The sequence below is a fragment of the Prionailurus bengalensis genome, chromosome A3 (genome assembly GCF_016509475.1).
Source record: "Prionailurus bengalensis isolate Pbe53 chromosome A3, Fcat_Pben_1.1_paternal_pri, whole genome shotgun sequence".
NCBI classification, from domain to species: domain Eukaryota; kingdom Metazoa; phylum Chordata; class Mammalia; order Carnivora; family Felidae; genus Prionailurus; species Prionailurus bengalensis.
Genome location: NC_057354.1, coordinates 27,876,359 through 27,899,328, shown reverse-complemented (window position 1 = coordinate 27,899,328; position 22,970 = coordinate 27,876,359). Strand labels below are relative to the sequence as shown.

The window sequence follows — 22,970 nt, the reverse complement described above, 5'->3', positions numbered from 1 at the left end:
AGGTGTGCACTGGGGGCACGTGGGTGTTCTGATGCCTTGGGAGGCTGTCCCCCCCCCCATTAAGTCTGGGGTCAGGCATGGGTCAATATTGAAAGTCCCTTGCCTCTGCACACCTGGGCCACCTCCTGGCTTTCTCCAGAAGCTGATGGGTCCCGGCTGGTGTATGAGCAGAGGCAGAGAGCAGGAAGGCAAAACTGGGGGGTGCTGAGAATCGTCGATTCCTCTATGCCAGGAGCCCTGGGAGCCTGGAAATGCCAACTCAGCAGCTCCAACAGCAACCTCAGCATCTGCCAAGGATGTTTGTGGGATCGGCTGCTGGGGAAGAGAGGGAGGCAGCCTTGATCGGCAGGCAGGAGCCTAGAAGTTCCAGAACTTCTCGTCCCATGCCTCAGTTTTCCCAGCTGCTAAATGGGGGGGGGGGGGGTGCTGAGGGGATCATGCGGATATCCCAAAGGCTATTCAAGTAGAGCTCCCAGCCGTGCTCTAGGCCTCATACAACCCTATTTAATAGGTGCCATCATTGGCCTCAGTTTACACAGGTGAAATAGAGGCACAGAGAAGCAAAGTGACTCGCCCAAAGTAACGCAGCTTGAAGAAACGAAGCCGGGATTTAAACTTGGCCCGGGGTGACCCAGACCCAAACTCTGAGCCATCTCACTTGCTTGAATGTGGGGCTCTGGTGTAAGAGTCTATTAGCCACTCCACGCCCCTCCCCCCCCCCCCAATGCGTGCTGGGGGTTTGTCTCAAGTCCCCTGACCTTGCAGGGAGCCTGGTGCTCTGATTCAGGCAACCAGGCCTTTCTAGAGGTTTCAGGGAGCTAATTAAGGTGTGACCTTGTCAGGCACAGAGTTAGCATATTCAAGAACATCTCCAACTTTGAAGGCAAGACACTTTAATGGCGGAATGTCAAGGTCTGTGATGGTCAGGATAGGGACTCAATCGTCCCCAGAGGCAGAAGAAGCAAATCTTGAGAGCTGACAAATCAACCCAAACCCAGGCCAAAGAGGACTAAGGTGAATGGGGGTCACAAGGAGGTTTTTTCACTCGACAGTCTATTCTTTCATTCAAGAGATATAGCACTGAGGACTCCTTATTTGCCCAGCCCTGTGTAGGTCATGGGGTGTGGCAGTAAATGGAACAGATCTGGGCTCTCATTTGAGGCGCATTCAGCCCTGGCAGGGGGAGGAGGAAGGAGAACCCCTTTGGAGGGCCCTCCCCTACCTCCCCCAGCATTAGCACCTTTGGCCCTCTTAGAAGGAGGACTCTGTGGCTTAAAATCAGGGCTCTGCAGCCACATCAGCCGGGTTTGAATCCTGACACCTAGCTAGGCCTCCTTGAGCACGTCATCTTGCCTCTCTGAGCCTTGGTTTCCTCGTCTGTAAAATGGGGCTCTCGGTAGGCTCCGCTTGGTGGGTTTTTTTTTTTTTTTCTAAACTTTATTTATTTATTTATTTATTTATTTATTGGGTTTTTTTTTTAAATTTTTTTTCAACGTTTATTTATTTTTGGGACAGAGAGAGACCGAGCATGAACGGGGGAGGGGCAGAGAGAGAGGGAGTCACAGAATCGGAAACAGGCTCCAGGCTCTGAGCCATCAGCCCAGAGCCCGACGCGGGGCTCGAACTCACGGACCGCGAGATCGTGACCTGGCTGAAGTCGGACGCTTAACCGACTGCGCCACCCAGGCGCCCCAAACTTTATTTATTTATTGAGAGAGAGAGAGAGAGAGAGGGAGAGAGAGAATGCAAGCAGGAGAGGGGCAGAAAGAAGGAGAGACAGAATCCCAAGCAGGCTCCACACTGTCAGCACAGAGCCCAACGTGGGGCTTGAACTCACGAACTGGGAGATCATGACCTGAGCCAAGATCAAGAGTCAGACACTTAACCAACTGCGCCACCCAGGTGCCTCTTGGCAGGCTGTTTTGATGGTCAAACCACACAAAGGGTTGCTTTTGACTCCCGGCACATAATAAGTGCTCAATAAATATCAGCTAGCAATGTCATCATCTGAGAGTCTGAAACACACTCCTCCCACCACATATCATCTCTGTCCTGGGCTAGATCCTGGGGTCAAGCAGGAGGGTGGCGATAAGAGAAAGGGTAACTAGTACGGAGGGAGGGGAGAGTGCTCTAGGCAGCAGGAACAGGACTGCAAAGGCCTCGAGGTGGGAGGCATTGAGGGAATACGGTAGAAGCTTCAAGAGGGTCTAGGACCCTGCCACACTCCTGACCCCTCCAGGTGGCCCCTTCCTGGCGTCTGCTGAGGCTTTGAGTTCCTGAGCCAATGAGGAATGCAAATGGAAGGCTGCCAGGCCCTTTGCCGCTGCAGAGGAGGCAGTGTGGCAAAGTGGTCAGAGCACAACCTCTGGGGCAGGCTGTCCAGGTTGGACCCATGGCTCACCGCCTACTGGCTGTGAGACCTTGGACAAGTTACTTAACCCCTCCGGGCTCAGTTTCCTCCTCCGGAAAATTGGGCGAACAATACTGTCGGGCCTGAAAAGGCAAGTGTGAGGAGGAACTAAGGTAATGTTTGGAAAGCGTGCAGATCAGTACCTGGCACATGGCCCAGAGCCGTAAGTGTTTATTAAATGAATCAAGAAAAACACGCGCAGCCGCGGTAAGGTACCTGCCACTGGGCCCTCGTCTGGGCTTCAGTCACCGAGCCTCCAGCTGCAGCACCCTCTCCATCTGCCACAGTGTTTGAGCTGAGGCCGCACTCCTCCTCCAGTACAGCCCCCTCTGATGACAGGGCACAGCGAGGAACGAGGGCCGGCCGTTCTGTCCAGCATGGGGCAGTCCCTGTGCTGGAATGCCCTGTGGGCTGGTCACGCTTCGTTGGACCCGCACCACTGCCTGAGGCTCCTGTTCCCCGCTCTTCCTTTGTCCCACCTCTCCCTTCACAGGTACCAGACCCGCACCCTGGCTGAAGGCACCCCTCCTTCCCCCCGCAGTGTTATCTCCCATAAATTTCTGGCCTTGGTTTTCACATCTGCTTCCCAGAAAACCAAAGTGGGCCAGTAGAGAACATGGGGCTGAGCAAATTCCAGGGAGCCCACTGTGTGCCCTCAGGCAAGTCGCCTCTGTGAGCCTCGAGGTACAGAGCTTCATCCTTCTCCTATCTTCTTCCCTTTGGCCCAGAGGAGGAGGGCCTGGATAAAACACACTGGAGAAACAGGGCAGCGTAAGTGAGGCTTACCAGAAAAAGAGCCCCATCAGCGTGGAGTGGATGCATTTGCGGCCACTCTCCTCCTTGGAATTCGTACAGAATTCCATTATCGGCCCTGGACAGCAGCTCAGGGACCATCTTCTCCCATGCCCATTTGACAGACGAGAAAGCTGGAGCCCAGAAGGAGGAGCAAAGGGGGCAGAGCCGGGACTAGAATTGAGCTCCTGACTCCCGGGGCACTGCTCCTTCCTAACCACAGGCGGTGAACCCTGCAAATAGGATGCCTCGTCCCCTCCACAGAAGTGCAGAGCGAGGCACGGGGCAGTTCTGCCGGCCACCTGGGTTACACAGCACTGAGATCCACACCCGGACACCAGCAGCCAGCCTCCTCCCGGACGGGCAGAGCAAGGTTGAGATCCGGAGGATACCAGGGCAGACTGAGTAGAGCAGAGAGGGCTGAGACGGCAGCCCCCACTAGTGAGACCTGTTGTATCAAGGCTCCTGGGGAGGCAGGCTGTGGGCCGCACGGATCCGGGACCCTCCCCAGCTCCCGCACACAGTAACCTTGCGGTCTGGAACTCATCATGTCACGTGGGTTCTACAAATGAGGCACAACAGAGTCTTGGGCCACGAGGTCATGGCGAGGCTGAGATGAGGGAAGCCGTGGAAGTTAAATCGGCCAACAATTATCAAGGCAGGTCACTGGGGGCCAGGCACTTCTCCAAACACTTCACAGGTACCCTGCCACTTAATCATGACTGCAACCTTGTGAGACGGGCCCTGGTAACGCCCCCACTTTACAGATGAGGAAACGGAGGCACAGAGAGCCACGTGGCTGGGAAATGGCAGAACTCGGATTTGAACCGAAAACAGGCGGACTCTGAATCCCTCTCACTAAAGCCCCAGGCAAGGCCAGCTTCTGTGGAGGGTAAGTGTTTAGAACAGTGCCAGGCACACAGAGCTGCTCAGTGCTGCTGCCGTTGATAGAACAATAATTATTATTGTCGCCGGGGAAAGTTGCCACCAGCAGCGCTATGTTCCCCAAAGTCAGAAGAATGAATATCCTGACATGTTTTACAAAATGTATCAGTTCTTCTCTTTAGAAGTAAGGGAGCAGTTAGCCAAGTATTCAAGATCAATGCCTGTTGAATTGAAACATTTTATGGTCTTTTTCAGAAAACACTGGAAAGAAGGGGGGGCGGGGCAAACCCATAGACCCACCATCCGTTCAGTTTCCACGTTTATTTTTATTTTGGTTCATAGTTGTGAACACGCTAGGAGAGATTTCGGGATGCTGCATCCTTCGTTTAACAGGGTTCCGTGAGCTTTTTCCCTTGTACGATGGTTTTTTAATGACTACAGAGCATTCCATCAAGCAGGTGGCTTCTTCACAGCCCCCTCCCCATTTTCCCCAGTTTGGGGCTTTTATTCCAGTCTCAGATGCTGCAGCAGACATCCCTAAGGTTAAAGCTCTTTACTTATTTGATGGTGACTTGGAGAAGTGAGTTTCTCATAGCAGACTTTCTGGAACTAGGAAGCCAATGTTAGGAGAGGTTTGGGGACAGAAGGGTCTTCTCAGTGTCCTAGCGATGAAACTGTGCCAGCCATTGTGTATTTCCTCCATGCTTAAGGCCTCCCCACACTGTAGGGTTGTTTTTTTTTTTCTTTTTTTTTTCTTTTTTTTTTTTTTTTTTAACGTTTATTTATTTTTGGGACAGAGAGACAGAGCATGAACGGGGGAGGGGCAGAGAGAGAGGGAGACACAGAATCGGAAACAGGCTCCAGGCTCTGAGCCATCAACCCAGAGCCCGACGCGGGGCTCGAACTCCCGGACCGCGAGATCGTGACCTGGCTGAAGTCGGACGCTTAACCGACTGCGCCACCCAGGCGCCCCTGTTTTTTTTTTTCTTAATGTTTATTTATTTTTGAGAGTGAGAAGACAGAGCATGAGCAAGGGAGGGGCAGAGAGAGAGGGAGACACAGAATCTGAAGCAGGCTCCAGGCTCTGAGCTGTCAGCACAGAACCCAATGCGGGGCTCCAACCCACGAACCGTGAGATCGTGACCTGAGCCAAAGTTGGATGCTTCACTGACTGAGCCACCCAGGCGCCCCTAACACTGTAGGTATTTTTGAACCTCACTTTCTGGGCTGAAGGTTTCTTCTTTTTTTTCTTCTTTTCTTTTTTTTTTTTTTAAAGTTTATTTATTTATTCTGAGAAGAATGAGCATGAGCGGGGGGGGGGGGGGGGGGGGGGGGAGCGAGCAGAGAGAGAGAGAAGAGAGAGAGAGAATTCCAGGAAGGCTCCGTGCTGTCAGTGCAGAGGCCAACACAGGGGCTCGAACTCATGAGCTGAACCATGAGATCATGACTTGAGCCAAGATCAAGAGTTCGAAAAATGCCAGGCAACTGAACCACCCAGGTGCCCAGAGACCTGGGGTCTTACACTCAACCTACCACTAGTGCTCTACAGGACCTTGACTATGTCACTTCTGGGGTGGATTACCTCTCCATCCTGCCCAGTGAGAAGACCTGACGAGAGAGAGCCCAGTTCCAGCTCTGTCCCTAAGCCATCATGAATGTTCAATGTCTTGGGAAGCTCTCTGGGTACAGTTTCATTGTCTCTTTGTAGGAGATCAGAACGGGGGAACCACCAGGCAGGCAGAGGTGAGCTCATGCGCACCCACTTGTCTTACACATCCCACTGGACTAAGCACCCATAGAAGACGGAGATCCCAGAGCCCGGCACAAACTCAAAAATTTGGACACACCACAAATAACCATCAACACACTCCTCCGTGGCCCCAGCTCACTCCTGTCTCAGGGCCTTTGAACTTGTGGAGCTTCTGCCTGGAGCACCCTCTCCTTGGCTCCGCCCACAGCCAGCTCTATCTCGTCACTCAAATCTCCGCTCGGATGTCCCCTCTTCCCGGAGACCCTTCCTCATCACCTCACCAAGTTTTATGTCCCTTACAGCACTGAGCAACTATTTGAAAGGATACTGTTGACATCAGTGTTTCCTTCTTCAGTGTCCATCCACTGCCCCTTGAATGTCACCTCCAAGAGAGCAGGGACTAGGATTGCCACCACTTACTCCACAGAACCCCACAAACATGTGGGTGCTCCAGGTACAACTGTGCATATAAAAGCCACATGTATTGAGCACCTAGTATAGGCGAGGCACCATTCCAAGCCTTTTACATATAGCAACTCTTGTAATGCTCCCAAGCCCCTGAGCTAACAGCAATTACTATTCCCATTTTATAAAGGGGGAAAGTGAGGCACAGAGCAGTTGAATAACTTGCCCACCATGCCACAGCTAGCAAGTAAGACAGCTGGGGGGCCCCACTGCACCCTGTAAGAGTATGCTGAGCCACACATGGGACAGAGTCCTTGTCCCCATGAAGCTCAGGGGCTAATGGGCTAGCTGACCTAGTCTACAATACAGGAAGTCAGGGATACTTACTTCCCCTAGAGGAAGTGATCCCTCAGCTAAGTCCTGAGGACAAGTAGGGGCGTGCTAGGATGAAGTGGAGGGAAGGACAATCTAAAGGAGGAAACACTGTGGAGGCCAAAAGATAAGCCACCGGGCACGAAACCTAAAGAACTAGAAGTTGCTTGTATGGCTGGTGTAGGGAACACAGGGGTATGCCATGTGTCAAGGGATATGATCATCTCAACCCTCAGTGACTGAGATTTGAAAAAAGTCCCAGGGAGGAAATATGAGGCTGTACGGCTGGGAAGATGGGCACCACTCCCCCAGATCGTGCAGGGCCTTGGCAAGCTGAAGGGTGCATGTTTTATTCCAAGGTTCCACATCACACCTCAAAGACTAGTGGAAGCCCCTCACTCGGTGGTGCCCATGGGCCACACAAGGGTCTCTGGAAATTTCTGCTGACTCACTGTGGGACCTCAGGCACCTCCATACTCTCTCTGGGTCTTAGTCTCCCAACTGGTATTGAATGACCCAGTGCCAAAAGCACATCCCCACTCCGTCAGCCTGGCATCCCATAAACAGAATGCTGTTGACCAATGAGATCCTGACATTCCTGGAGTCCAATTCTGGGACTCTTGTGCACTGGCCATTCCATACTTGCTGAGGCCAGCCCACCACCATGGCACTTTGCCAAGCAAGTCTCTGGGCAGGGGTTTGAGTTCTCCTGCTCCTCGATCCTCCAAGATATAGAGGCTCCCCCTAGGTTTTGGCAGGATGGTGGGGGGGGGGGGGGTTCTGCTCAGATCCTCCTGGAGACAAAGGAGCTGACCTGCAAAGAGTTCCAGCGGGAGCCCCGCTCCCCCTCCCTTCCCCCCTCTCCCTTCCCAGTCCACGTGTCTCTATTGTCTGCTCCCCGCTTCAGGGAAAGACACAGCCTCGGATGTGTCAAAACCACCACCCCCCGGCAGCAGGGAAATTAATTACTGGACGATTTTCACTTCCTCTTGCAGCGCCTGCCTGAGCTAGGCACCGGAACAGGACCGGCTGAGAGGGGCCGGCATCGGCATGGGGGACTTGCTGCCCCCACCAGTTCTGGGAGAAGAAAGTTGAACCCCAAACCCAACAGGGGCTTCAGTGGGAGGCCAAGCTGGGGTGGGGGTGCCGACTTCCTCTAGTTAAAGCTGAGTGTCCACACTGGCCACTTCTGAATTGGGGGAGAGGGAGAGGACTGGAGGCAGGAGGGTCGCGGCTGGCGAGCTCACACTCTTCTTTGCATCCCCTTCCCTGTGTCCCCATGTGCCTGAACCCCGACTGCTCGGACCACTCTCTGTCCTCTCCCCTAGGCTTCTCCCTCTATCTTACACTTTTCTTTCCCTTTCTTTGCATCCCTGGGGGGCTTTCTTTTTGTGTGTCTGGATCTCTTTTTTTCTCCCATGGGTGTGTGAGCGTGTGTTGCTACTTCTTTCCATCTCTGTTTTCCTTCTTTCTCTGTTTCTCTCTTGTGTCTTTTTGTCCTTATCTCGGTCTCTATTTCTACCTCTTTCAGTGTATGTCTCTGTCTTTCTCTGTGTATCTCCTCTCTCCTCTCTCTCTCCCTCCACACCCCCCCCCTCCTCTTTCTCCGTCTCTCTGTATCTCTGCGCCTTTCTCGCCCTCACTTTCTCCCCTCCTGCCTGCCCGCTGCTCCCTGCGCCTGGCCTGCCCCCACCGCTGCCGGTTCAGGGGAACGTGTGCGGAGCGATTGTCCTGGGGGACATTTGATGGATTAGAGCGCTGAACAGTTCCATTGCTAGGGGACCACCTGATCTCCTCCAGCCTGCGTCCCATATAAAGCCGGCAGGCAGCCGGAGTGCTGAGCACAGCTCCAGCGATCGCCTGTCTGCGCGCCGCCGCCGCCAAGCCCGAGCGGGAGCCCGAGCCAGAGCCGGGGCCGCCGCCACCGGTGCCGGCTCCGCGCTGCCGCCCGCCCGCCCGCCCGCTGGGAGCTGTCCAGTGCTGAAACCCCGCGCCGACAGCCAATCGCGCCCGGCTGGCCGCCTCCCCCCACCGGGGCCCCACGCAAGTGCCCCCGCCGAGCCCCCCGCCAGTCGCACCATGCCGCGCTCCTTCCTGGTAAAGAAGATCAAAGGGGACGGCTTCCAGTGCAGCGGGGTGCCGGCCCCCACCTACCACCCCTTGGAGACCGCCTACGTGCTGCCTGGCGCCCGGGGGCCACCCGGGGACAACGGTGAGTAGGACCCGGCGGGGGGGGGGGGGGGGGAGGCGGGGGGGGGGAGGGAAAGAGGGAGGGGAGTTCGGGCCCTCCCCAACTCGGGCCACGAGGAGGGGTGCGCGCGGCAGGGAACCCCGGGTAGAGATTTCCCTGGCTGTGTGCGCCTCCCGGGCTTCCCGAGGGCCGGGCGGGCGGGGCAGGGGCTAGGTCCCTACAAAGGGAAAGTCGCAGGGTCGATCCATCCCACAGCCACGCGCCAGCCCGGACTTAGAAAGTTGTGGCCCTAAACGGGGCTGGAGTGAGGGGTGGTGAGAGAATGGGGAGAGAGAGAGAGAGAGAGAGAGAGAGAGAGAGGCACCCACGAAGGGCTAATGCTGGGGGGCTAATGCACAAGGCAGTCTGTGGGTCCCCTCTCCCCAGTGGAGGGAAGGAGGCTGGATGTCTGAGTGTACTGCCCTGGTGGAGAAGATAAGCAGGCCTGCACTACCAGTCCCTGGGGAGACAGGGTTGGCTCCTTGGGTGTAGCTGGGGGCTCCCTCCTTCCCTTCAAGCCTGCTCCCCCTGGCGATGCCAGACAAGTGTTCTCAGGTCCCCTCTCTCAGCAACTCTTTTGTTACCCTCAGCCACATGCCTGCCAAAGGCTGGGCCTGTCCTGGGGACTGCAAGGAAGAGGGGATTTCTAGGAGGGGTTCCCCCAAAGTGGCTCCTGGTCCCCTGGGCTGCACTCCCTCCCCACTCCAGCTTCTCAACCCCCTCCAGAGCCAGCCCTGCTGTTCCTTGTAAGTCCCCCACCCCCAACACACTCCATCTCTTCTCAGAGCAAGTTCCCGCAGGGACAAGGGTTTGAGGGACAAGAGAGGTCATTCAGGCTCAGAAGGGGGTGATCTCTGAAGGATGTAGAGAAGAATCTGAGACTGCTTCCGTAGATCCCATCCCCCATCAAGGGGATCACAAAAGGGTTCTCCTCTGATGGCCCACACCAGGGCAGGTATCTGGAGAAGAGGCATCCCTTTGGCAGTAAGAAATCTGACATCACATGTGGCATTGGCTCTGGGGTGTGTGGGGAGGGGGAGATGAGGAAGAAGAGGGGAGGAGAGAAAAAGAAGAGAAGAAAGGGCTGAGAATGGGGGGTGGGCTGAGGTGGTGAAGGCAGGAGCCAGGGAGGGTGGGAGTTTCACCTTGGGGATTGCCAAGCACTTCACCCACATTCCATCACTCTGTCAAGCCAGGTAGCAAGAGGGCGCTGGGCAAAAGGCTCTGTGACCTCATCAAGGTCAAAGAAATTAGGGAGTGATCAGGGATACAGCTGCAGCCCCTCAGCCCCTGGCCTCCTCCAGATCCCCAAGAGAACCAACCCCCATTTTCTTCACCCATATGTCTCTCATTCTACTGTCCTCTTTTCTTGACCCCAGGGCCTCTTGGGTTCGAGGACAGAGGCCCAGGGATATGGCTGGGCTTGTCTGAGTGCTGGCAGGACAGAGGGCGGACCTGGGACCATGCCAGGGCTGGGGCGTGTATGTGCTAGGATCTGGGTAGAAATGCCTGCAAGACTGGGATGTGGATCCCTTGGGGGACTGGCACAAAATCCTGGGCTCCCACCCCCTGAGGCTTCTGTGGTCCTGTCCCCAGGCCAGTTGAGGAAACCCAGAGAAGCCTAGAGAATTTCTCATGCACAGTCTAAACTGCAAACTATTCCTCAGGAGGGAGGCAGGAGTGCCTTGCTTTGAATTCAGGCCAAAAAGGCTTTGAAAGGAGCCCCTGAGTGAATGGTGGGTCAGAGCAAAAGTTGGGGCAAAGCTACCAGCAGGGGTGTTCCCACAGGGGTTCCACCAGGTTTGACACCCTAGAACTCCCTTGTCTTTTGCCCTTTCCCCAGAAGGTTGTAGACCAGCTCCCTGGCCTCCAGAGAATCCTCCGGCTGTCCTGATAGTCTGATCCCTGGCCTAGAACCCTGAGCGACTTGGGCTCTAGGTCTCTGACTCGCTATGTGACCTTGGGCAAGTGTCTTCCTTTCTGTGGTCCTCTGCCTCCCCAGCAGGGAAAGAGTTTGGATGGCTGAACTGAGTATCCTTCCAACTTTGACAAGCTCAGCTTTTGTGAAGGTCAAGTGTGGAATGGGAGGCTCTGGAGATGCCTGGATGAGGGTCTAACAGAATGCAGGGGGCCATTGTCCGGGTTTCTGTAGGATTCTGTTTGCCATCCAATGCCTGGCTGAGGGTGGCAGAGTTTCTGAGACCAGGTATTTCTTGGCTTCATTCTCTGCAGGCTGCCCCACAGTGAGGACAGGCACCCTGGCTTAGCCGCTCTTGGCAGTATCTGCAGTCCAGGGTTAGTGCCGGAGATCAGGGGGTGACCCTTCAAGCCTGGGTATGGCCAGGAAACACAAGGTCTGCCTCATCCCGTTGTCAGGGGCCTCTCCTATCCCTGGGGTGTGGCTAGACTGGGCAGTGAAGGCTCCTTCATCCCACGGGTGGGTAGGGTGCTGGGGGTCCTCAGAGAGCCTACCGGCTCCTAGTGGCCCGTTGTCTCCACTCTGCCGGAAATAACCTTGCTGAGCGTTTGAGGGAAGTGTGAAAAATTGCTGAGCCGACGTTTTTCTCTCCCAGCGTGTGTAAGTGTGCTGGGTAAACAAGGAGAAAGAGAGGAGGGGGGGGAGGTGAGGAGATGGAGGGAGGAAAGGAGGGAGGGAGGAGAAGGGAGGGGGAAGGGGGGAAGGGGGGAAGGGCCTGGGGCTGGAGATAGTTCCAGTTATTAGAAAGATCCTCTTACAAGCCATTCCTGCAGCAGCCGCTACAGGGTCAGGATGAGGCTGGTGGGAGGGGAAGCTGGGGAGGGGTGCGGGGAGGGGGGCCTGTGAATGTGGAGGTCAGGAGAACCACTGGCTCCTAAGTGATGAAGATTCAGGGCCCCAAATTAAAGAGGTGTACTCCCAGCTCAGGGAATGCCTGGGAGTGCTGAGGATTCCTGGAGGACTCCTCCTACACACACACACACACACACACACACACACACACACACACACACAAGCAATGCTCTACTCCCTCCCTTTTCAGCTTCTACAGGCTGGGCAAAAAGGTGCAGGTGCATCAGGGCTCCAGGCCTCGCCCCAGCCCAAAGAGCCCCTAAACAGGGAAGGGGAAGCTTCCCAAATGGAAAAATCTCTAGGCCTTTCTGCAGAGCTCCCCAAAGAAGGCAGACCAGATTTAATTCCACCATCCTGTCCAATACAATGCCTCATTTCTCCCCCTCCTTCTCCTCTTGCTCCTCCACTGTTTTCTGCCTCAGTGCAGCCTCCCCTTCCCCTCCTCTCCCCTGAGTGATTCTGAACACAGATTCCGTCTTGTGAGATGCCAACTCACATCCTCCTGACCCTCTCAGAACCTCGCCCTCCAACTCCACCAAGCCCACCCCTTCGCATCCTGGGGAGATGCTGGGGGAGCTCTCAGCCATCCCAGAGCAGGCTGCTGCTCATCTATCTGCGTGGCTGTAGTCTCCGTGGATCTCAGCCCATCTTCACTGCCTACCTCCATCACACCCTCACACCCCAACTCTGAACTCCAGCTGGGCTCCCTGTCCTCCCTCCTCTGCACCCCCCCCCACCCTGGTCCTGCCCCCGTACTGCTTCACAGTGCATCTGACCCAGGCAGATGAGGGATCAATGCCAATCCAATAACACAGTTGTCTGCCCTCCACAGCTACATTAAGCCTCTCCAGCAGGCTGAAGAAGCACTCCTACTCTTGCCCATGGGCTTATCTAGTTGACCACATTACACCAGCGCCCACTTCCTCTCACTCCCTCTGATGGCGCCAGGGAGTCGCTCCAGGCCAGGCCTGGAAGCCCGGCTCAAAGGCCCCAACACATCCACCCCACACCTCGGAAAGGCCATCTGGGGAGCAGGGATGCAAAAGGGCTGCCCCAATTCCTTGGCAGAGGGAGCCCAGAGACGGCTGGGGAGGTGCCCAAGGACACACAGCAGGCCCATCTGGCTCTTAACTACCACTTCCCCTGGTATCTCAGTCTTGATCTAGGCCCAAGATCCAGGTTAGAGACATGTCAGAGGTCCAGGTTCAAAGTCCAGGTCCAGATCTGAGATCCAGGCCCAACATCCATGTCCAACCTTAAGTCTAGGACGAGGTCCAAGGTCAATGTCCTAGGCTAGTCCAGTCCAAGATTCAGAACAAATTCATGTCCAAGTTCAAGTTTCAGTGTCCGAGATCAGGTCCAGGTCAATGTTCAGGGTTCAGGATTATGATCCAGATCGAATTTCTAGTTCAAGGTCATGTCCAGGTCCATTCTGAAGGCTTGCCAGGTTGATGTCTCAGACTCACCATTAGCTTTTTCGTGGCCTTGGACTGGTCTCCCCCAACCCCAGCCTTAGTTTCCTTCTCATGAACTCAAGCAGTTGAACTTGATCTCTTTCAGCTCTGACCTTGTAGGGACCCAGAAATCTGATTTTTCTAAGAATTAGTCAGTGGGAGTATGGAATAACAGGGCCCATGTGGGATATGGAATCTGGGGTCCACAGTCCCCTCTAAGCCTGGGATCACAAGGGTGACATGAGGGGACAGAGCTGAGCATCTATTTTTCAAGCAGTCTGTTTGTGGTTCCTGAGGGACAGCAAAAGAATACATCAAGTCCCTATGTCAGCACAGCAATTTATATCATCCCCCAAACTCCCCACACCCCAACTCCCCCCACTCACACTGTGGGCAAAGGGCAGTGAGCACAGGGGAGGATTAGCTCCAACCTACAAAGGCAAACGAGGCCAGGGAGACCCGTGCCTTGCATGAGGTCACGGGGCATAAATGGTGGACCCTGTCGCACCTCCCTGGTGAGTGCTTCATCTACATGTTCTAGGGACCCTCCATAGCCTGGAGGCCCTCTGAGAGGCAGGATGAGACCCTTGCTGAGAGAGATGAGACCCCCAGAGTTCCTGGCCTCCCTCCCAGCTGCGGTGTCCGGCTGCCAGCCTTTGGGTAAGAAGGGAGGTTGGAATGGGCCCTCTGGCTGTACCCTTCTGGAACAGAAGGAGGGGAGGGCAGAAAGCAGGAGGCGTGGAGCGCCTGCATGCATTGTGCAAGGGCCTTCCGGAGACTCCCCCAAGGGAGCAGACCAGTCAGTGCTAGGCAATTCAAGACCCTTAGCCACCCACTCCTATCTCCACAACCCCTTGAAAAATCTTTCCTATTGATTCCTGCAGAGCTGTGGACCTCCCCATGGGCCACAGGAATTGGGTCACAGTCAGGAGGAAACAGAATATGTGGGATTTCTTGAGTGGGGGGAAGGTAGGGAGGGACCCTGGAATCCTCTAGACACTCCCTGGGCCTGGGTCAGTAGGCGTCAGCCCCACACCCTACAGCCGTGGTCGTGTTGGGCCAGACTTCACTCTGTCCCCTGCTCATCTGGACTCCCAGGGACCCTCCCCAGTGGGCAGGTGTACCAGCTGCTAGGCCCTTGGAGGATGTGGGTGTCATTTCTGGTCTGGTGCCCAGGGAACAGCTAACAAAGATGCTATAATAAGGGGAGGGGGAGGCACCAGCCCCTTTGCCCAGCTCTGTGAGCAGACAGGAGAAACTATTTTTATCCCGCTTTGCTGCTGACAGACCTGGCTTTCTGCTCAGCTGGCTGGAGCTGATTCTCGAGGCCCGAGGCCCTGGCACAGCAAGAAGCAGCTCTAAATATACCCGTGCAGCAGCCCCTCCAGCTCCCACCACCAAGCAGGGCTGGGCCCTCCTCAGGAAAGTGGGCCACCTGGAAAGCCGGCCCACTACCAGGCCCCTCTCTTTTTCTGCCCATCTCAAGGCAGGGCAGTGGGACTGGGGCTGGAAATTCCCTGGAGGAAGGTTGGGACCCTGGGAATCTGGGAGAGACTGGGAAAGGGAGTCAAGGACTGAGAGGCAGGAGGCTGGCCTAACTCGGGTGTGAACTTGCTTTGTGACCTGAGGGGGGTCAAGGCCTCTCTCTGGGCCTCAGCTTCTATACGGCCCTGGAGGAAGTGACCATCACGTTCCCTTAGAGAGGAAGTAATGTGCACAGAGCACTGAGCAGGGTGCCTTGTACACAGTAAGTGCTTAATAAGAGTCAACCATTACTTCTGTTAGTTTTATTTGCAAAAACTTACAAGGGGCTGGAACAGTTTCTCAAATAGCTGCTCTCCGCCCCCAACACCCCACCATCCTATCAGACAAGGGCCAAGTGGGGGACGTTACCTGGAAAAGAAACCCACTGCTCCTTTCCCCCACCAGTTGAAAACTTCCTACCCCAGCAGTCTCCATCCAGCTAGGGTGTTCTGGAAAAAAACACAGGCTTCGGAGGGTTACAAGCCTAGCTTCTCTTCCAGCGACCTTGGGCAAATCCTCTCCCCTCTCTGGGCCTCTGGGCTTAGCACTGTGCCTGGCACCCAGGGGAGGTTCAATGAAAGCAGTGGTACTGGTAATGGCACTTATCAGAAATGCCTCCCCTCACCCCAAGGGGCCAGACGGCTGGGTGAGACCGTGTCTGTAGATCACCTAGCACCTTAATCTTCATAAAATTCCCTTCCCACCATTCCTTTGGCTACCAGGTTTTTCATTTTTAACGGATTCTGGACCTTCAATCTAAAGTATCGAGACTCTTAGGCAGAGAAGGCCAAGAGTCGTTCGCAGGTGACATGTGTATGCCGTCTCCAAAGTGTTTCTGAGCCTTCCCCCAGGTGGCAGGGGTGGCTCTAGTCCCGATCCCTCCAATGGGGGATTCGAGCCCAGAGAGGCTGTGTGACTTGCCCAAGAGCACACAGCTAGGATATGAGTAAAAGAACCAGGATGAGAGCCACGTCTCTTCTCCCTGGGTCCCTGGCCATTCCTGCCTCTATCGTGACCCACTCTGTCACTCTGTCAGATGGGGGACAAGTAGCTCAGCCATCTACGGTCACCTGTGGAACAGAGGAAAGCACCGAAAACCCATCGGGGTTCCACGCACAGAGTTAGAACACAACTTAGCGTCCTAAAGGACTCTCCAGTGTTGAGGCCCAGAGAGGTGAGGTGGTTTGCCCAAGATCATATAGCAGCCTGAGACTCCCATGTGTGTCTCGTTCTCCTCTGGCTAGATTAGAAGGATATCACCAGGAAACGTAGGGATAATAATGATAATAATAATAGCAGCTGGGGAGTCTATTGTGTGCCAAGCATTGTACTAAGCACTTTATATGCATTAATTCATTCAGTGCTATTACGGGCTCCCTTATACATACGTGGCACAAAACGGTTACATAACTTGCCAAGGTCACATAGACAAGGAGAGGTCTAGGGTGGCTCTGAGGAGAGTGAGGTAGAATTGAGGGGGCTTGGGGGTGTGCTGGAGGGACAGGAAAAGGGCCTGAGGATCTAATTCAGAAAGGGCCACGATGCAGAATGGGTCTTTAAAGCATCCCAGTCGACCTTCTTCCGTACAGACCAAGTCCAGAGAGGTTAAGTAACCTGGCCAAGGTCACAGAGCAAGTTAGAACCACCTCCTCCCAATATGACCACGAAAACTCTCTTCTAGCCCACAACTCTACCCCGCCCCCACCCACACAACGCACGTGGAGCTTCACGGCTGCTGGGAATCAGGTCTGGCCTGCAATGCCTGTCCTGAAGGCAATTCTGCATCCGTCTCTAGGCTGAAGAGCAGCCTTTGTTTGAGGCGCCCCTATTTCTATGTAAAGAGCCCCCCAGCGACAGGAGTAAGTTGCTGCAGTGCTACAGGCTGCCACCAGAGGGCACCACAGGCAGGGAGCCCGTGAGGACTTGGCCTGGGTCACTGAACTCCTGCCACCCACCAAAAGTTTTCTCACCCAAACCTGAAGCAGAAATTACACATCCTGAGGCAACAGAGGCCCAGAGAGGAACATCAAGATGTGTCTTAGCAGATGCCAACAAAACCGCACCACAGAAACCCATGTGGGGAGACTGTTGGGTTGGGCTGGGATCCTGGGTTGGGATCCTGGCCCTAAGTTACTAGGCGGGCACGTTGCTTAACCATCTTGTGTCTAAATTTCCTGGTCTGTAAGATGATACCAACCTTGGAGTCAAGAGGATGGAATGCATTCATGTATACAAAGCCCTCAAAATGGCACCTGACACATTTAAGTTCTCTAGGATGTTCATTAGTATTTGTTCACTTTTCACATACGGTTTCTTTACTCGAGGACTCCCTACTGCAACTGTCTGCATGCTTCCATTATCCCCCGTTTTACGGCTGGGGAAACAGCGGCACAGAGAGGGCAAGCCGTTTGTCCAAGGTCACACAGCTGGGAACAGTCAAGTCAGAACTCAGTCCAGGCAGTGGGGCGCCAAGGTTATGCTCTTAACCAGTATGCCGTCCTTATTCAGTAACAGGACACGCGCTGGTCGCATGATCAGTGATCCCCTGACACATGGATCCTATACTATCTATCCCCTGAGGCACACAAAGGTACATGACTTGCCCAAGGTCACCCAGAATCTGTGCCAGGAGTCAAGCTGTCCGAAGACCAGGTAGGCAGAATGGCCTACAGCGGATCACGGATCACGCTGGGCTGGGGAGTGAGGCTGGCCCCGCAAATCTCCATTGCCACTTATCACCCATTTCACAAATGCTTATGGAGAGCTGGCTAGCTGGGGCCCTGGGGATGGGAGGTAGCCACTTCCTCCGGGACCTCTGGGTGTGTGGGAAGCAAGGGAGCAGGGCAGTGCGTTCCACTCCTTGCTCCACCCCTGAGCAAGCACCATTACCACTCCATACTTCAGTTTCTTTATCTGTAGTGAAAATGTTTTTGTGGGGATTTGGTCAGGTGATGGGAGTGAAGCGCCCAGCCCAAAGCCTGGCATGCAGTAAGCGCTCAATAAATATTTGCTGTTATTATCACTATCTCAGGAGTTACAATAGAAGTACCAGGGACAGGAGGTCTGGGAGTACCAGGCAGGTATTTAACTCAGTCTGAAACAATACTCCCTGAATGTTTTGGGGCCTGATTCCTGGAGGGGGGGGGGGGGGGAGGAGTGCCTCCAGACCAAAGGCAGACAGGAGGGGAGGAATGGGGTGCTGGGAGGCGGGGCAACTCTCCTTCCCCCATTAAAAAACTGCCAACCCCACTGCCTTCTCTGCAACCCGAGCCCCTCCCTACTGAGTCATCCACCCCCACAGTCCCCAGTCACTCTGTGTGCAGACTGTCTTGTGCCAGCAGCTGAAGGGAAAGAAAAAAGAGGGCATGCCCTCGCCTTCAGGGCTGGGGGACACTCTGCACAGACTTTACTCTGTGACCATCGCAAATTCCAGATGAGAGGAAGAGGTACAGAGGCTGGATGGGGCAGGCAGGCTGTTTCAAGTAAGGAAAAGCTGTGAATCCAGTTCCCTGCTTACAAAGTCCTATTCCGCCTCTTTTCCTGAGTGGGGGAGGCTGGAGAGTGGGGAGAACGGGTCTCAAGGTCAGAAGGAAGGTCAGAGCTCCGGCTGTGCCACTCCCCAGCTTGAAGCCTCAGAAAGGGGCCTGACTCTCCTTGTTCTCCTGGAATCGAAAGACAATGGAAACACTTTGTAATTTGGTGCCAGGTCGGTAAGTGTTGGGCACGTCTGCCAGAAATTCCCCTGAGAGCCCGGACCCCAGGTCTGAGGAGGGTGCCAGGACCACGCTAGGCCCTGGGAAGGAGAGACAAATCATGGTGGCCCCTGCACTTGGGAAGCCTCTGTGGAATCCCCTGGGCGAGCCTCGGCCTGCCTACCCACCAATCACACCAACCCAAGGTAGACAGGATTTCTGGTCCAACTCCAAAGAGGAGGGAAGGGGGGGGGGGGAGGTGAATTCTCACAGGGAGACTCCAGAATGCTTCTAGTGGAGCTGGGAGCAAAACAGGCTCAGGAGCAAGTACAAGGAAGTCCCATTCCTGAAGCACCTAGTACATGCCACACACATGACCTCTCAAATCCTCTAGCAGCCCCGGGAGATGGGTCTAACAGGGCTGTAATTCATTTATGCAATGAATTTGTGCAAACTCATTGCACACCTGTTTTTTTAAGCCAGGCACATGCTGGGCACACAAATCCAGCCCTTGGAAGCTCACAGCCTGGTGGGGTAGGCAGACAATTAAATAACCTTCAGTGAGGACACTTATTCAAGCAAATAAAAAGCATAATTATAATAGCTAACATTTATATAGTAATTACTGGGTACTCCCTCTCTCCCTTTCTCTGTATTTCCTTACACAGAAATTGGGGATGATAACGGCACCACTTTGTAGGGCCTGTAAGGACTGAATGAGTTAACATGCATAAAGCACTGAAGCAGGGCCCGGTGCATGCTTAATACGTGCTTCTTTTCATCACTTAACTCTGCCCTTCCAAAGACCCTGGGAGGGAGAGCCCAATTATAAGCTCCATTTTGTAGATGAGGAAACAGATTCAAAGAAGATACAGCACTGGAATGGCAGAATGCTGTTAGAATAAAGGCAGCATGGTCTTTGGCGTCAACCTGCTAAGGTCTGAATCTTGGCTCTATCACTTACTAGCTGGGAGTTTAGACGCTTTACGTCTCTGTCTGTAAAGTGGGTGTGAAAAACAGGAAGACCTTCAGTGCGTGGTTGTGAGCCACTTAAGAAGCTAGTGAACACACAGCCCGTGGCACCGTGGGGGCGCCATGCTCCAAGAGGGTGGCGCAGGGGTTGTTTCCTCGGTGGCCCATAGCGGAAGGATGTGAACACAGGCAGGGCGGAGGCGCAGGACAGCGACCGCCGTCTTAGTTAGGAGCGCCAACATTTCCCAAGAGCGAGCTCCGGGACGCCGCGCTGGAGAGCGCCGGGAGTGTGACCTGCCCCCTGCGGCGCCTCACCTACGTCCCCGCTCCCTTCCCGCCCCTGCAGGTTACGCCCCGCACTGCCTGCCGCCCAGCAGCTACGATGCGGACCAGAAGCCCGGCCTGGAGCTGGCGCCGGCCGAGCCCGCCTACCCGCCGGCGGCGCCGGAGGAGTACAGCGACCCCGAGAGCCCGCAGTCCAGCCTGTCGGCGCGCTACTTCCGCGGGGAGGCGGCCGTGACCGACAGCTACTCCATGGACGCCTTCTTCATCTCGGACGGGCGCTCGCGGCGGCGGCGCGGCGCGGGCGGCGGGGACGCGGGCGGCGCGGGGGACGCCGGGAGCGCCGGGGGGCGCGCGGGGCGCGCGGGGGCGCCGGCGGGCGGCGGGCACCGGCACGCGTGCGCCGAGTGCGGCAAGACGTACGCCACGTCGTCGAACCTGAGCCGCCACAAGCAGACGCACCGCAGCCTGGACAGCCAGCTGGCGCGCAAGTGCCCGACGTGCGGCAAGGCGTACGTGTCCATGCCCGCCCTGGCCATGCACGTGCTCACGCACAACCTGCGCCACAAGTGCGGCGTGTGCGGCAAGGCCTTCTCGCGGCCCTGGCTGCTGCAGGGCCACATGCGCTCGCACACGGGCGAGAAGCCGTTCGGCTGCGCGCACTGCGGCAAGGCCTTCGCCGACCGCTCCAACCTGCGCGCGCACATGCAGACGCACTCGGCCTTCAAGCACTACCGCTGCCGCCAGTGCGACAAGAGCTTCGCGCTCAAGTCCTACCTCCACAAGCACTGCGAGGCCGCCTGCGTCAAGGGGGCCGAGCCGCCCCCGCCGCCGCCCGCCGGCCCCGCCAGCTGAGCCGCCCGCCGCCGCCGCCGCCGCCGCCCTCGGGGCCCCCCACCTCCACCTCCATCCTCTCCGCGCCCCAACAGCGTTTCCCTGCCCACCCCTCCCCCCTCGTGGGGAACCCCTCCCAGCCCGGAACTTTCTCTCCCGCCCCGAAAACCACCGCTCACCTCTGGCACTGGCTACCCCAGCGCACCCGACCGCAACGTCCTTTCCGCCCCCTGAGACTCGGACCTTGACCCCCTGCTCCCGACTCAGGCACCAGGTCCGCACCTCTCCCGGGCCCCAGATTTCCTTCCGCCCAGATCCTGCACCTCTCCCCTCTTTCAGACTTCTCTTCCCACTTCTCAGCTGAGCCTCTCCTATCGTTCCTCTATTGGAACCCCAATCTAAGGCCCAAACCTACCTTTGACTCTCACGTCTGTTGTGGTTTCCTCATCCACACCGGTACGCAGGCCCTGCAGCTCCCAGACCACATTCCAACCCCAGACCGTCCTTCTGGCCTCTGCCAGGTCTCGCTGTATGTGTGCCCATCTAGGGATCCAATCCTCACCCCTCCTGGAGTCCCCGGTGTGTCCCTGATCCCCTCCATACCCTGGCCTTAGGTCTAGCCATTCACAGCCCCCTGTACCATGCTCACATACATCCCCCACCCTCTTCGGTCCCAGGGCCTTCTCAACCGCTCCCACCCCCTACTCTCTCCAGACCCCCTCATCCTCCCCGCAGTTCTCATCTTTTTGTGTTCACCTGACCAGGGGCAGACTTGAGGGGCAGTTCAGGCCCTGCCCCCCCTAATGTAGTCCTCCTCTCACCCCAGGACAGCCCCTCCCTGGGCTTCCAGTCTCCAGCTGCCCGCTCCCCAGATTCTCTGAGCACTTTCCCCCACCCCCAGGACTACAGGTACCCCTCCTTATTTGTTGGGGGGAGTCTGGGGCACCTCACAAATGCCCTTCCCCCTGTCTGGCTGGGCCTCTCCAGTTATTTATTTGTGTATTTATTTATTTATCTATTTATTGTTATATTTAATCTCTTGGCCTCACCCAGGGATGGTCTGGCTTCCCCAGCTGGACTGGGAGGTCAGGGAGCCAGGCAAGGAGAGAGACAGCAACGGCCATAGAAAGCTGTTCCCCACCCCACCCCCCACTCACACCCCCTCTTGGGGAGTGACGGAGAAGCCTCACCCTCCTCAGAGCCTGAACTCTGGGGAGGGGGCACGAGAATGAGAGGGATAGCCTGCTTACCCTCAAGGGGAGGGGGGGTGGCGGTGAGGGGTATCAGGAGATCCAGTCATGGGGCAGGTCCCCACCCTCCTGAGCCTTCCACTCCCACTCCAGGGAGACCGGAGAGAGGAGCCTCCTCGATTTGTTTCCTATTTATTCCTCTTCTCAAGGGACCCCAGGTTCCAGGGACCGACTGAGCCCCGGACCCCGCTGGGGCCTCCGGCCTGCTCCGTTCCCGGGAGGAGCGCTCCCTCCCGGCCACGTCTATGCAACTCTCCCGGGCAGAGGGGCCGCCACTACCTCCCCCGCCGCGCTTTCGCATGCCCGGGCGAGGACCGAAGCACACACCTCCACGCTCACGGGCCCTGGCCCCCCCTGCTTTAAGCACACGCCTCTGCCCCATCACTAGGCGCCCAGTTCTGGGGGCAGGAGTCCTGGACTCTCCGACCCCTCCCTCTTTCCTCCCAGCCACAGAGGAGGGTGGAGACTGGAGGGGCCCCTGGAGCAGGGGCCCTTCTCTAGGGAGGGCTTCTCAGCTCCAGGCCCACCTGGGAAGGGAGGCAGCAGGGATGGGGGGAGGGAGAGGGGTCGCAGAAGCAATTACGGAGGGTGTTGACCCTGTAAATAGGAACTTCTGACAGCAATAATTTTCCATGCATGCTAAGCCTTTTGGCCATATTTTGTATGAGCGCTTGGCGCTCCCCCTCCCTCCTCCTCCCCCATCTCGCACCCCAGACCCCCCTCCCTTCCTCACCTCCGGCAGTATTACTTGTAACGCAATTCAGGGATATTAAAGGGACTTTGGCCACTCACCAGCGCCTCTAGACCTTGTGATTGGGGGTGGGGTGTGGGCAGAGGAGGCATCTGAGAGGCAGCTGGATTTTTTTCTCTTTTTACATTTTTTTGTTACACATTCATCATGTTTCATATTAATCTTGTTTATTGCAGCTGCATCTTTTCCACTCCATTTCCCTCCCCTTAGCGTGACCACCGTGTAGCTGCCGCCAGGGGTCACACACTCCAGGGGTCCTTTGGCACCCACAAGGTCCCAAGCATCCTCAGTCCTAAATACTCCTCAACAACTGGGGTCGAAAACTCAAAAGATTGCAAGAGCCCGATCAATAGCATGAATGAAGCAGGTTGCTTTGATACATCAGGGAATATTGGAGCCTGTAAACTCACAGGAAAGACTGCGTCTCACCTTAAAGAATTGCAATCGAGTTAACTCTACCTGCCAAACAAATCCAACTATGAGCCAGAGCCAGATTTCTCTCTTGATAGCCGGTTTACAACCCCTTTATGGTTCCCC

The 22,970-nt window shown here is 55.9% G+C and overlaps 1 protein-coding gene across 1 annotated transcript; it reads left to right on the top strand.

The window, feature by feature from the left end:
* The first annotated feature begins 8,571 nt into the window (after nt 1-8,571).
* Nucleotides 8,572-22,473, top strand: SCRT2 (scratch family transcriptional repressor 2). Its single transcript, XM_043602690.1, has 2 exons — nt 8,572-8,826; nt 19,663-22,473. The coding sequence occupies exons 1-2, from the start codon at nt 8,694-8,696 to the stop codon at nt 20,451-20,453; spliced, it is 924 nt and encodes a 307-aa protein (XP_043458625.1). The 5' UTR covers nt 8,572-8,693; the 3' UTR covers nt 20,454-22,473.
* Nucleotides 22,474-22,970: the final 497 nt, after the last annotated feature.

Excerpts from the sequence above, each read along its gene's own strand:
- SCRT2 (XM_043602690.1), top strand. The coding sequence starts at position 8,694 with ATGCCGCGCTCCTTCCTGGTAAAGAAGATCAAAGGGGACGGCTTCCAG. Across the intron at positions 8,827-19,662 it reads GGGGCCACCCGGGGACAACG|GTTACGCCCCGCACTGCCTG; the intron begins GTGAGTAGGACC and ends CCGCCCCTGCAG.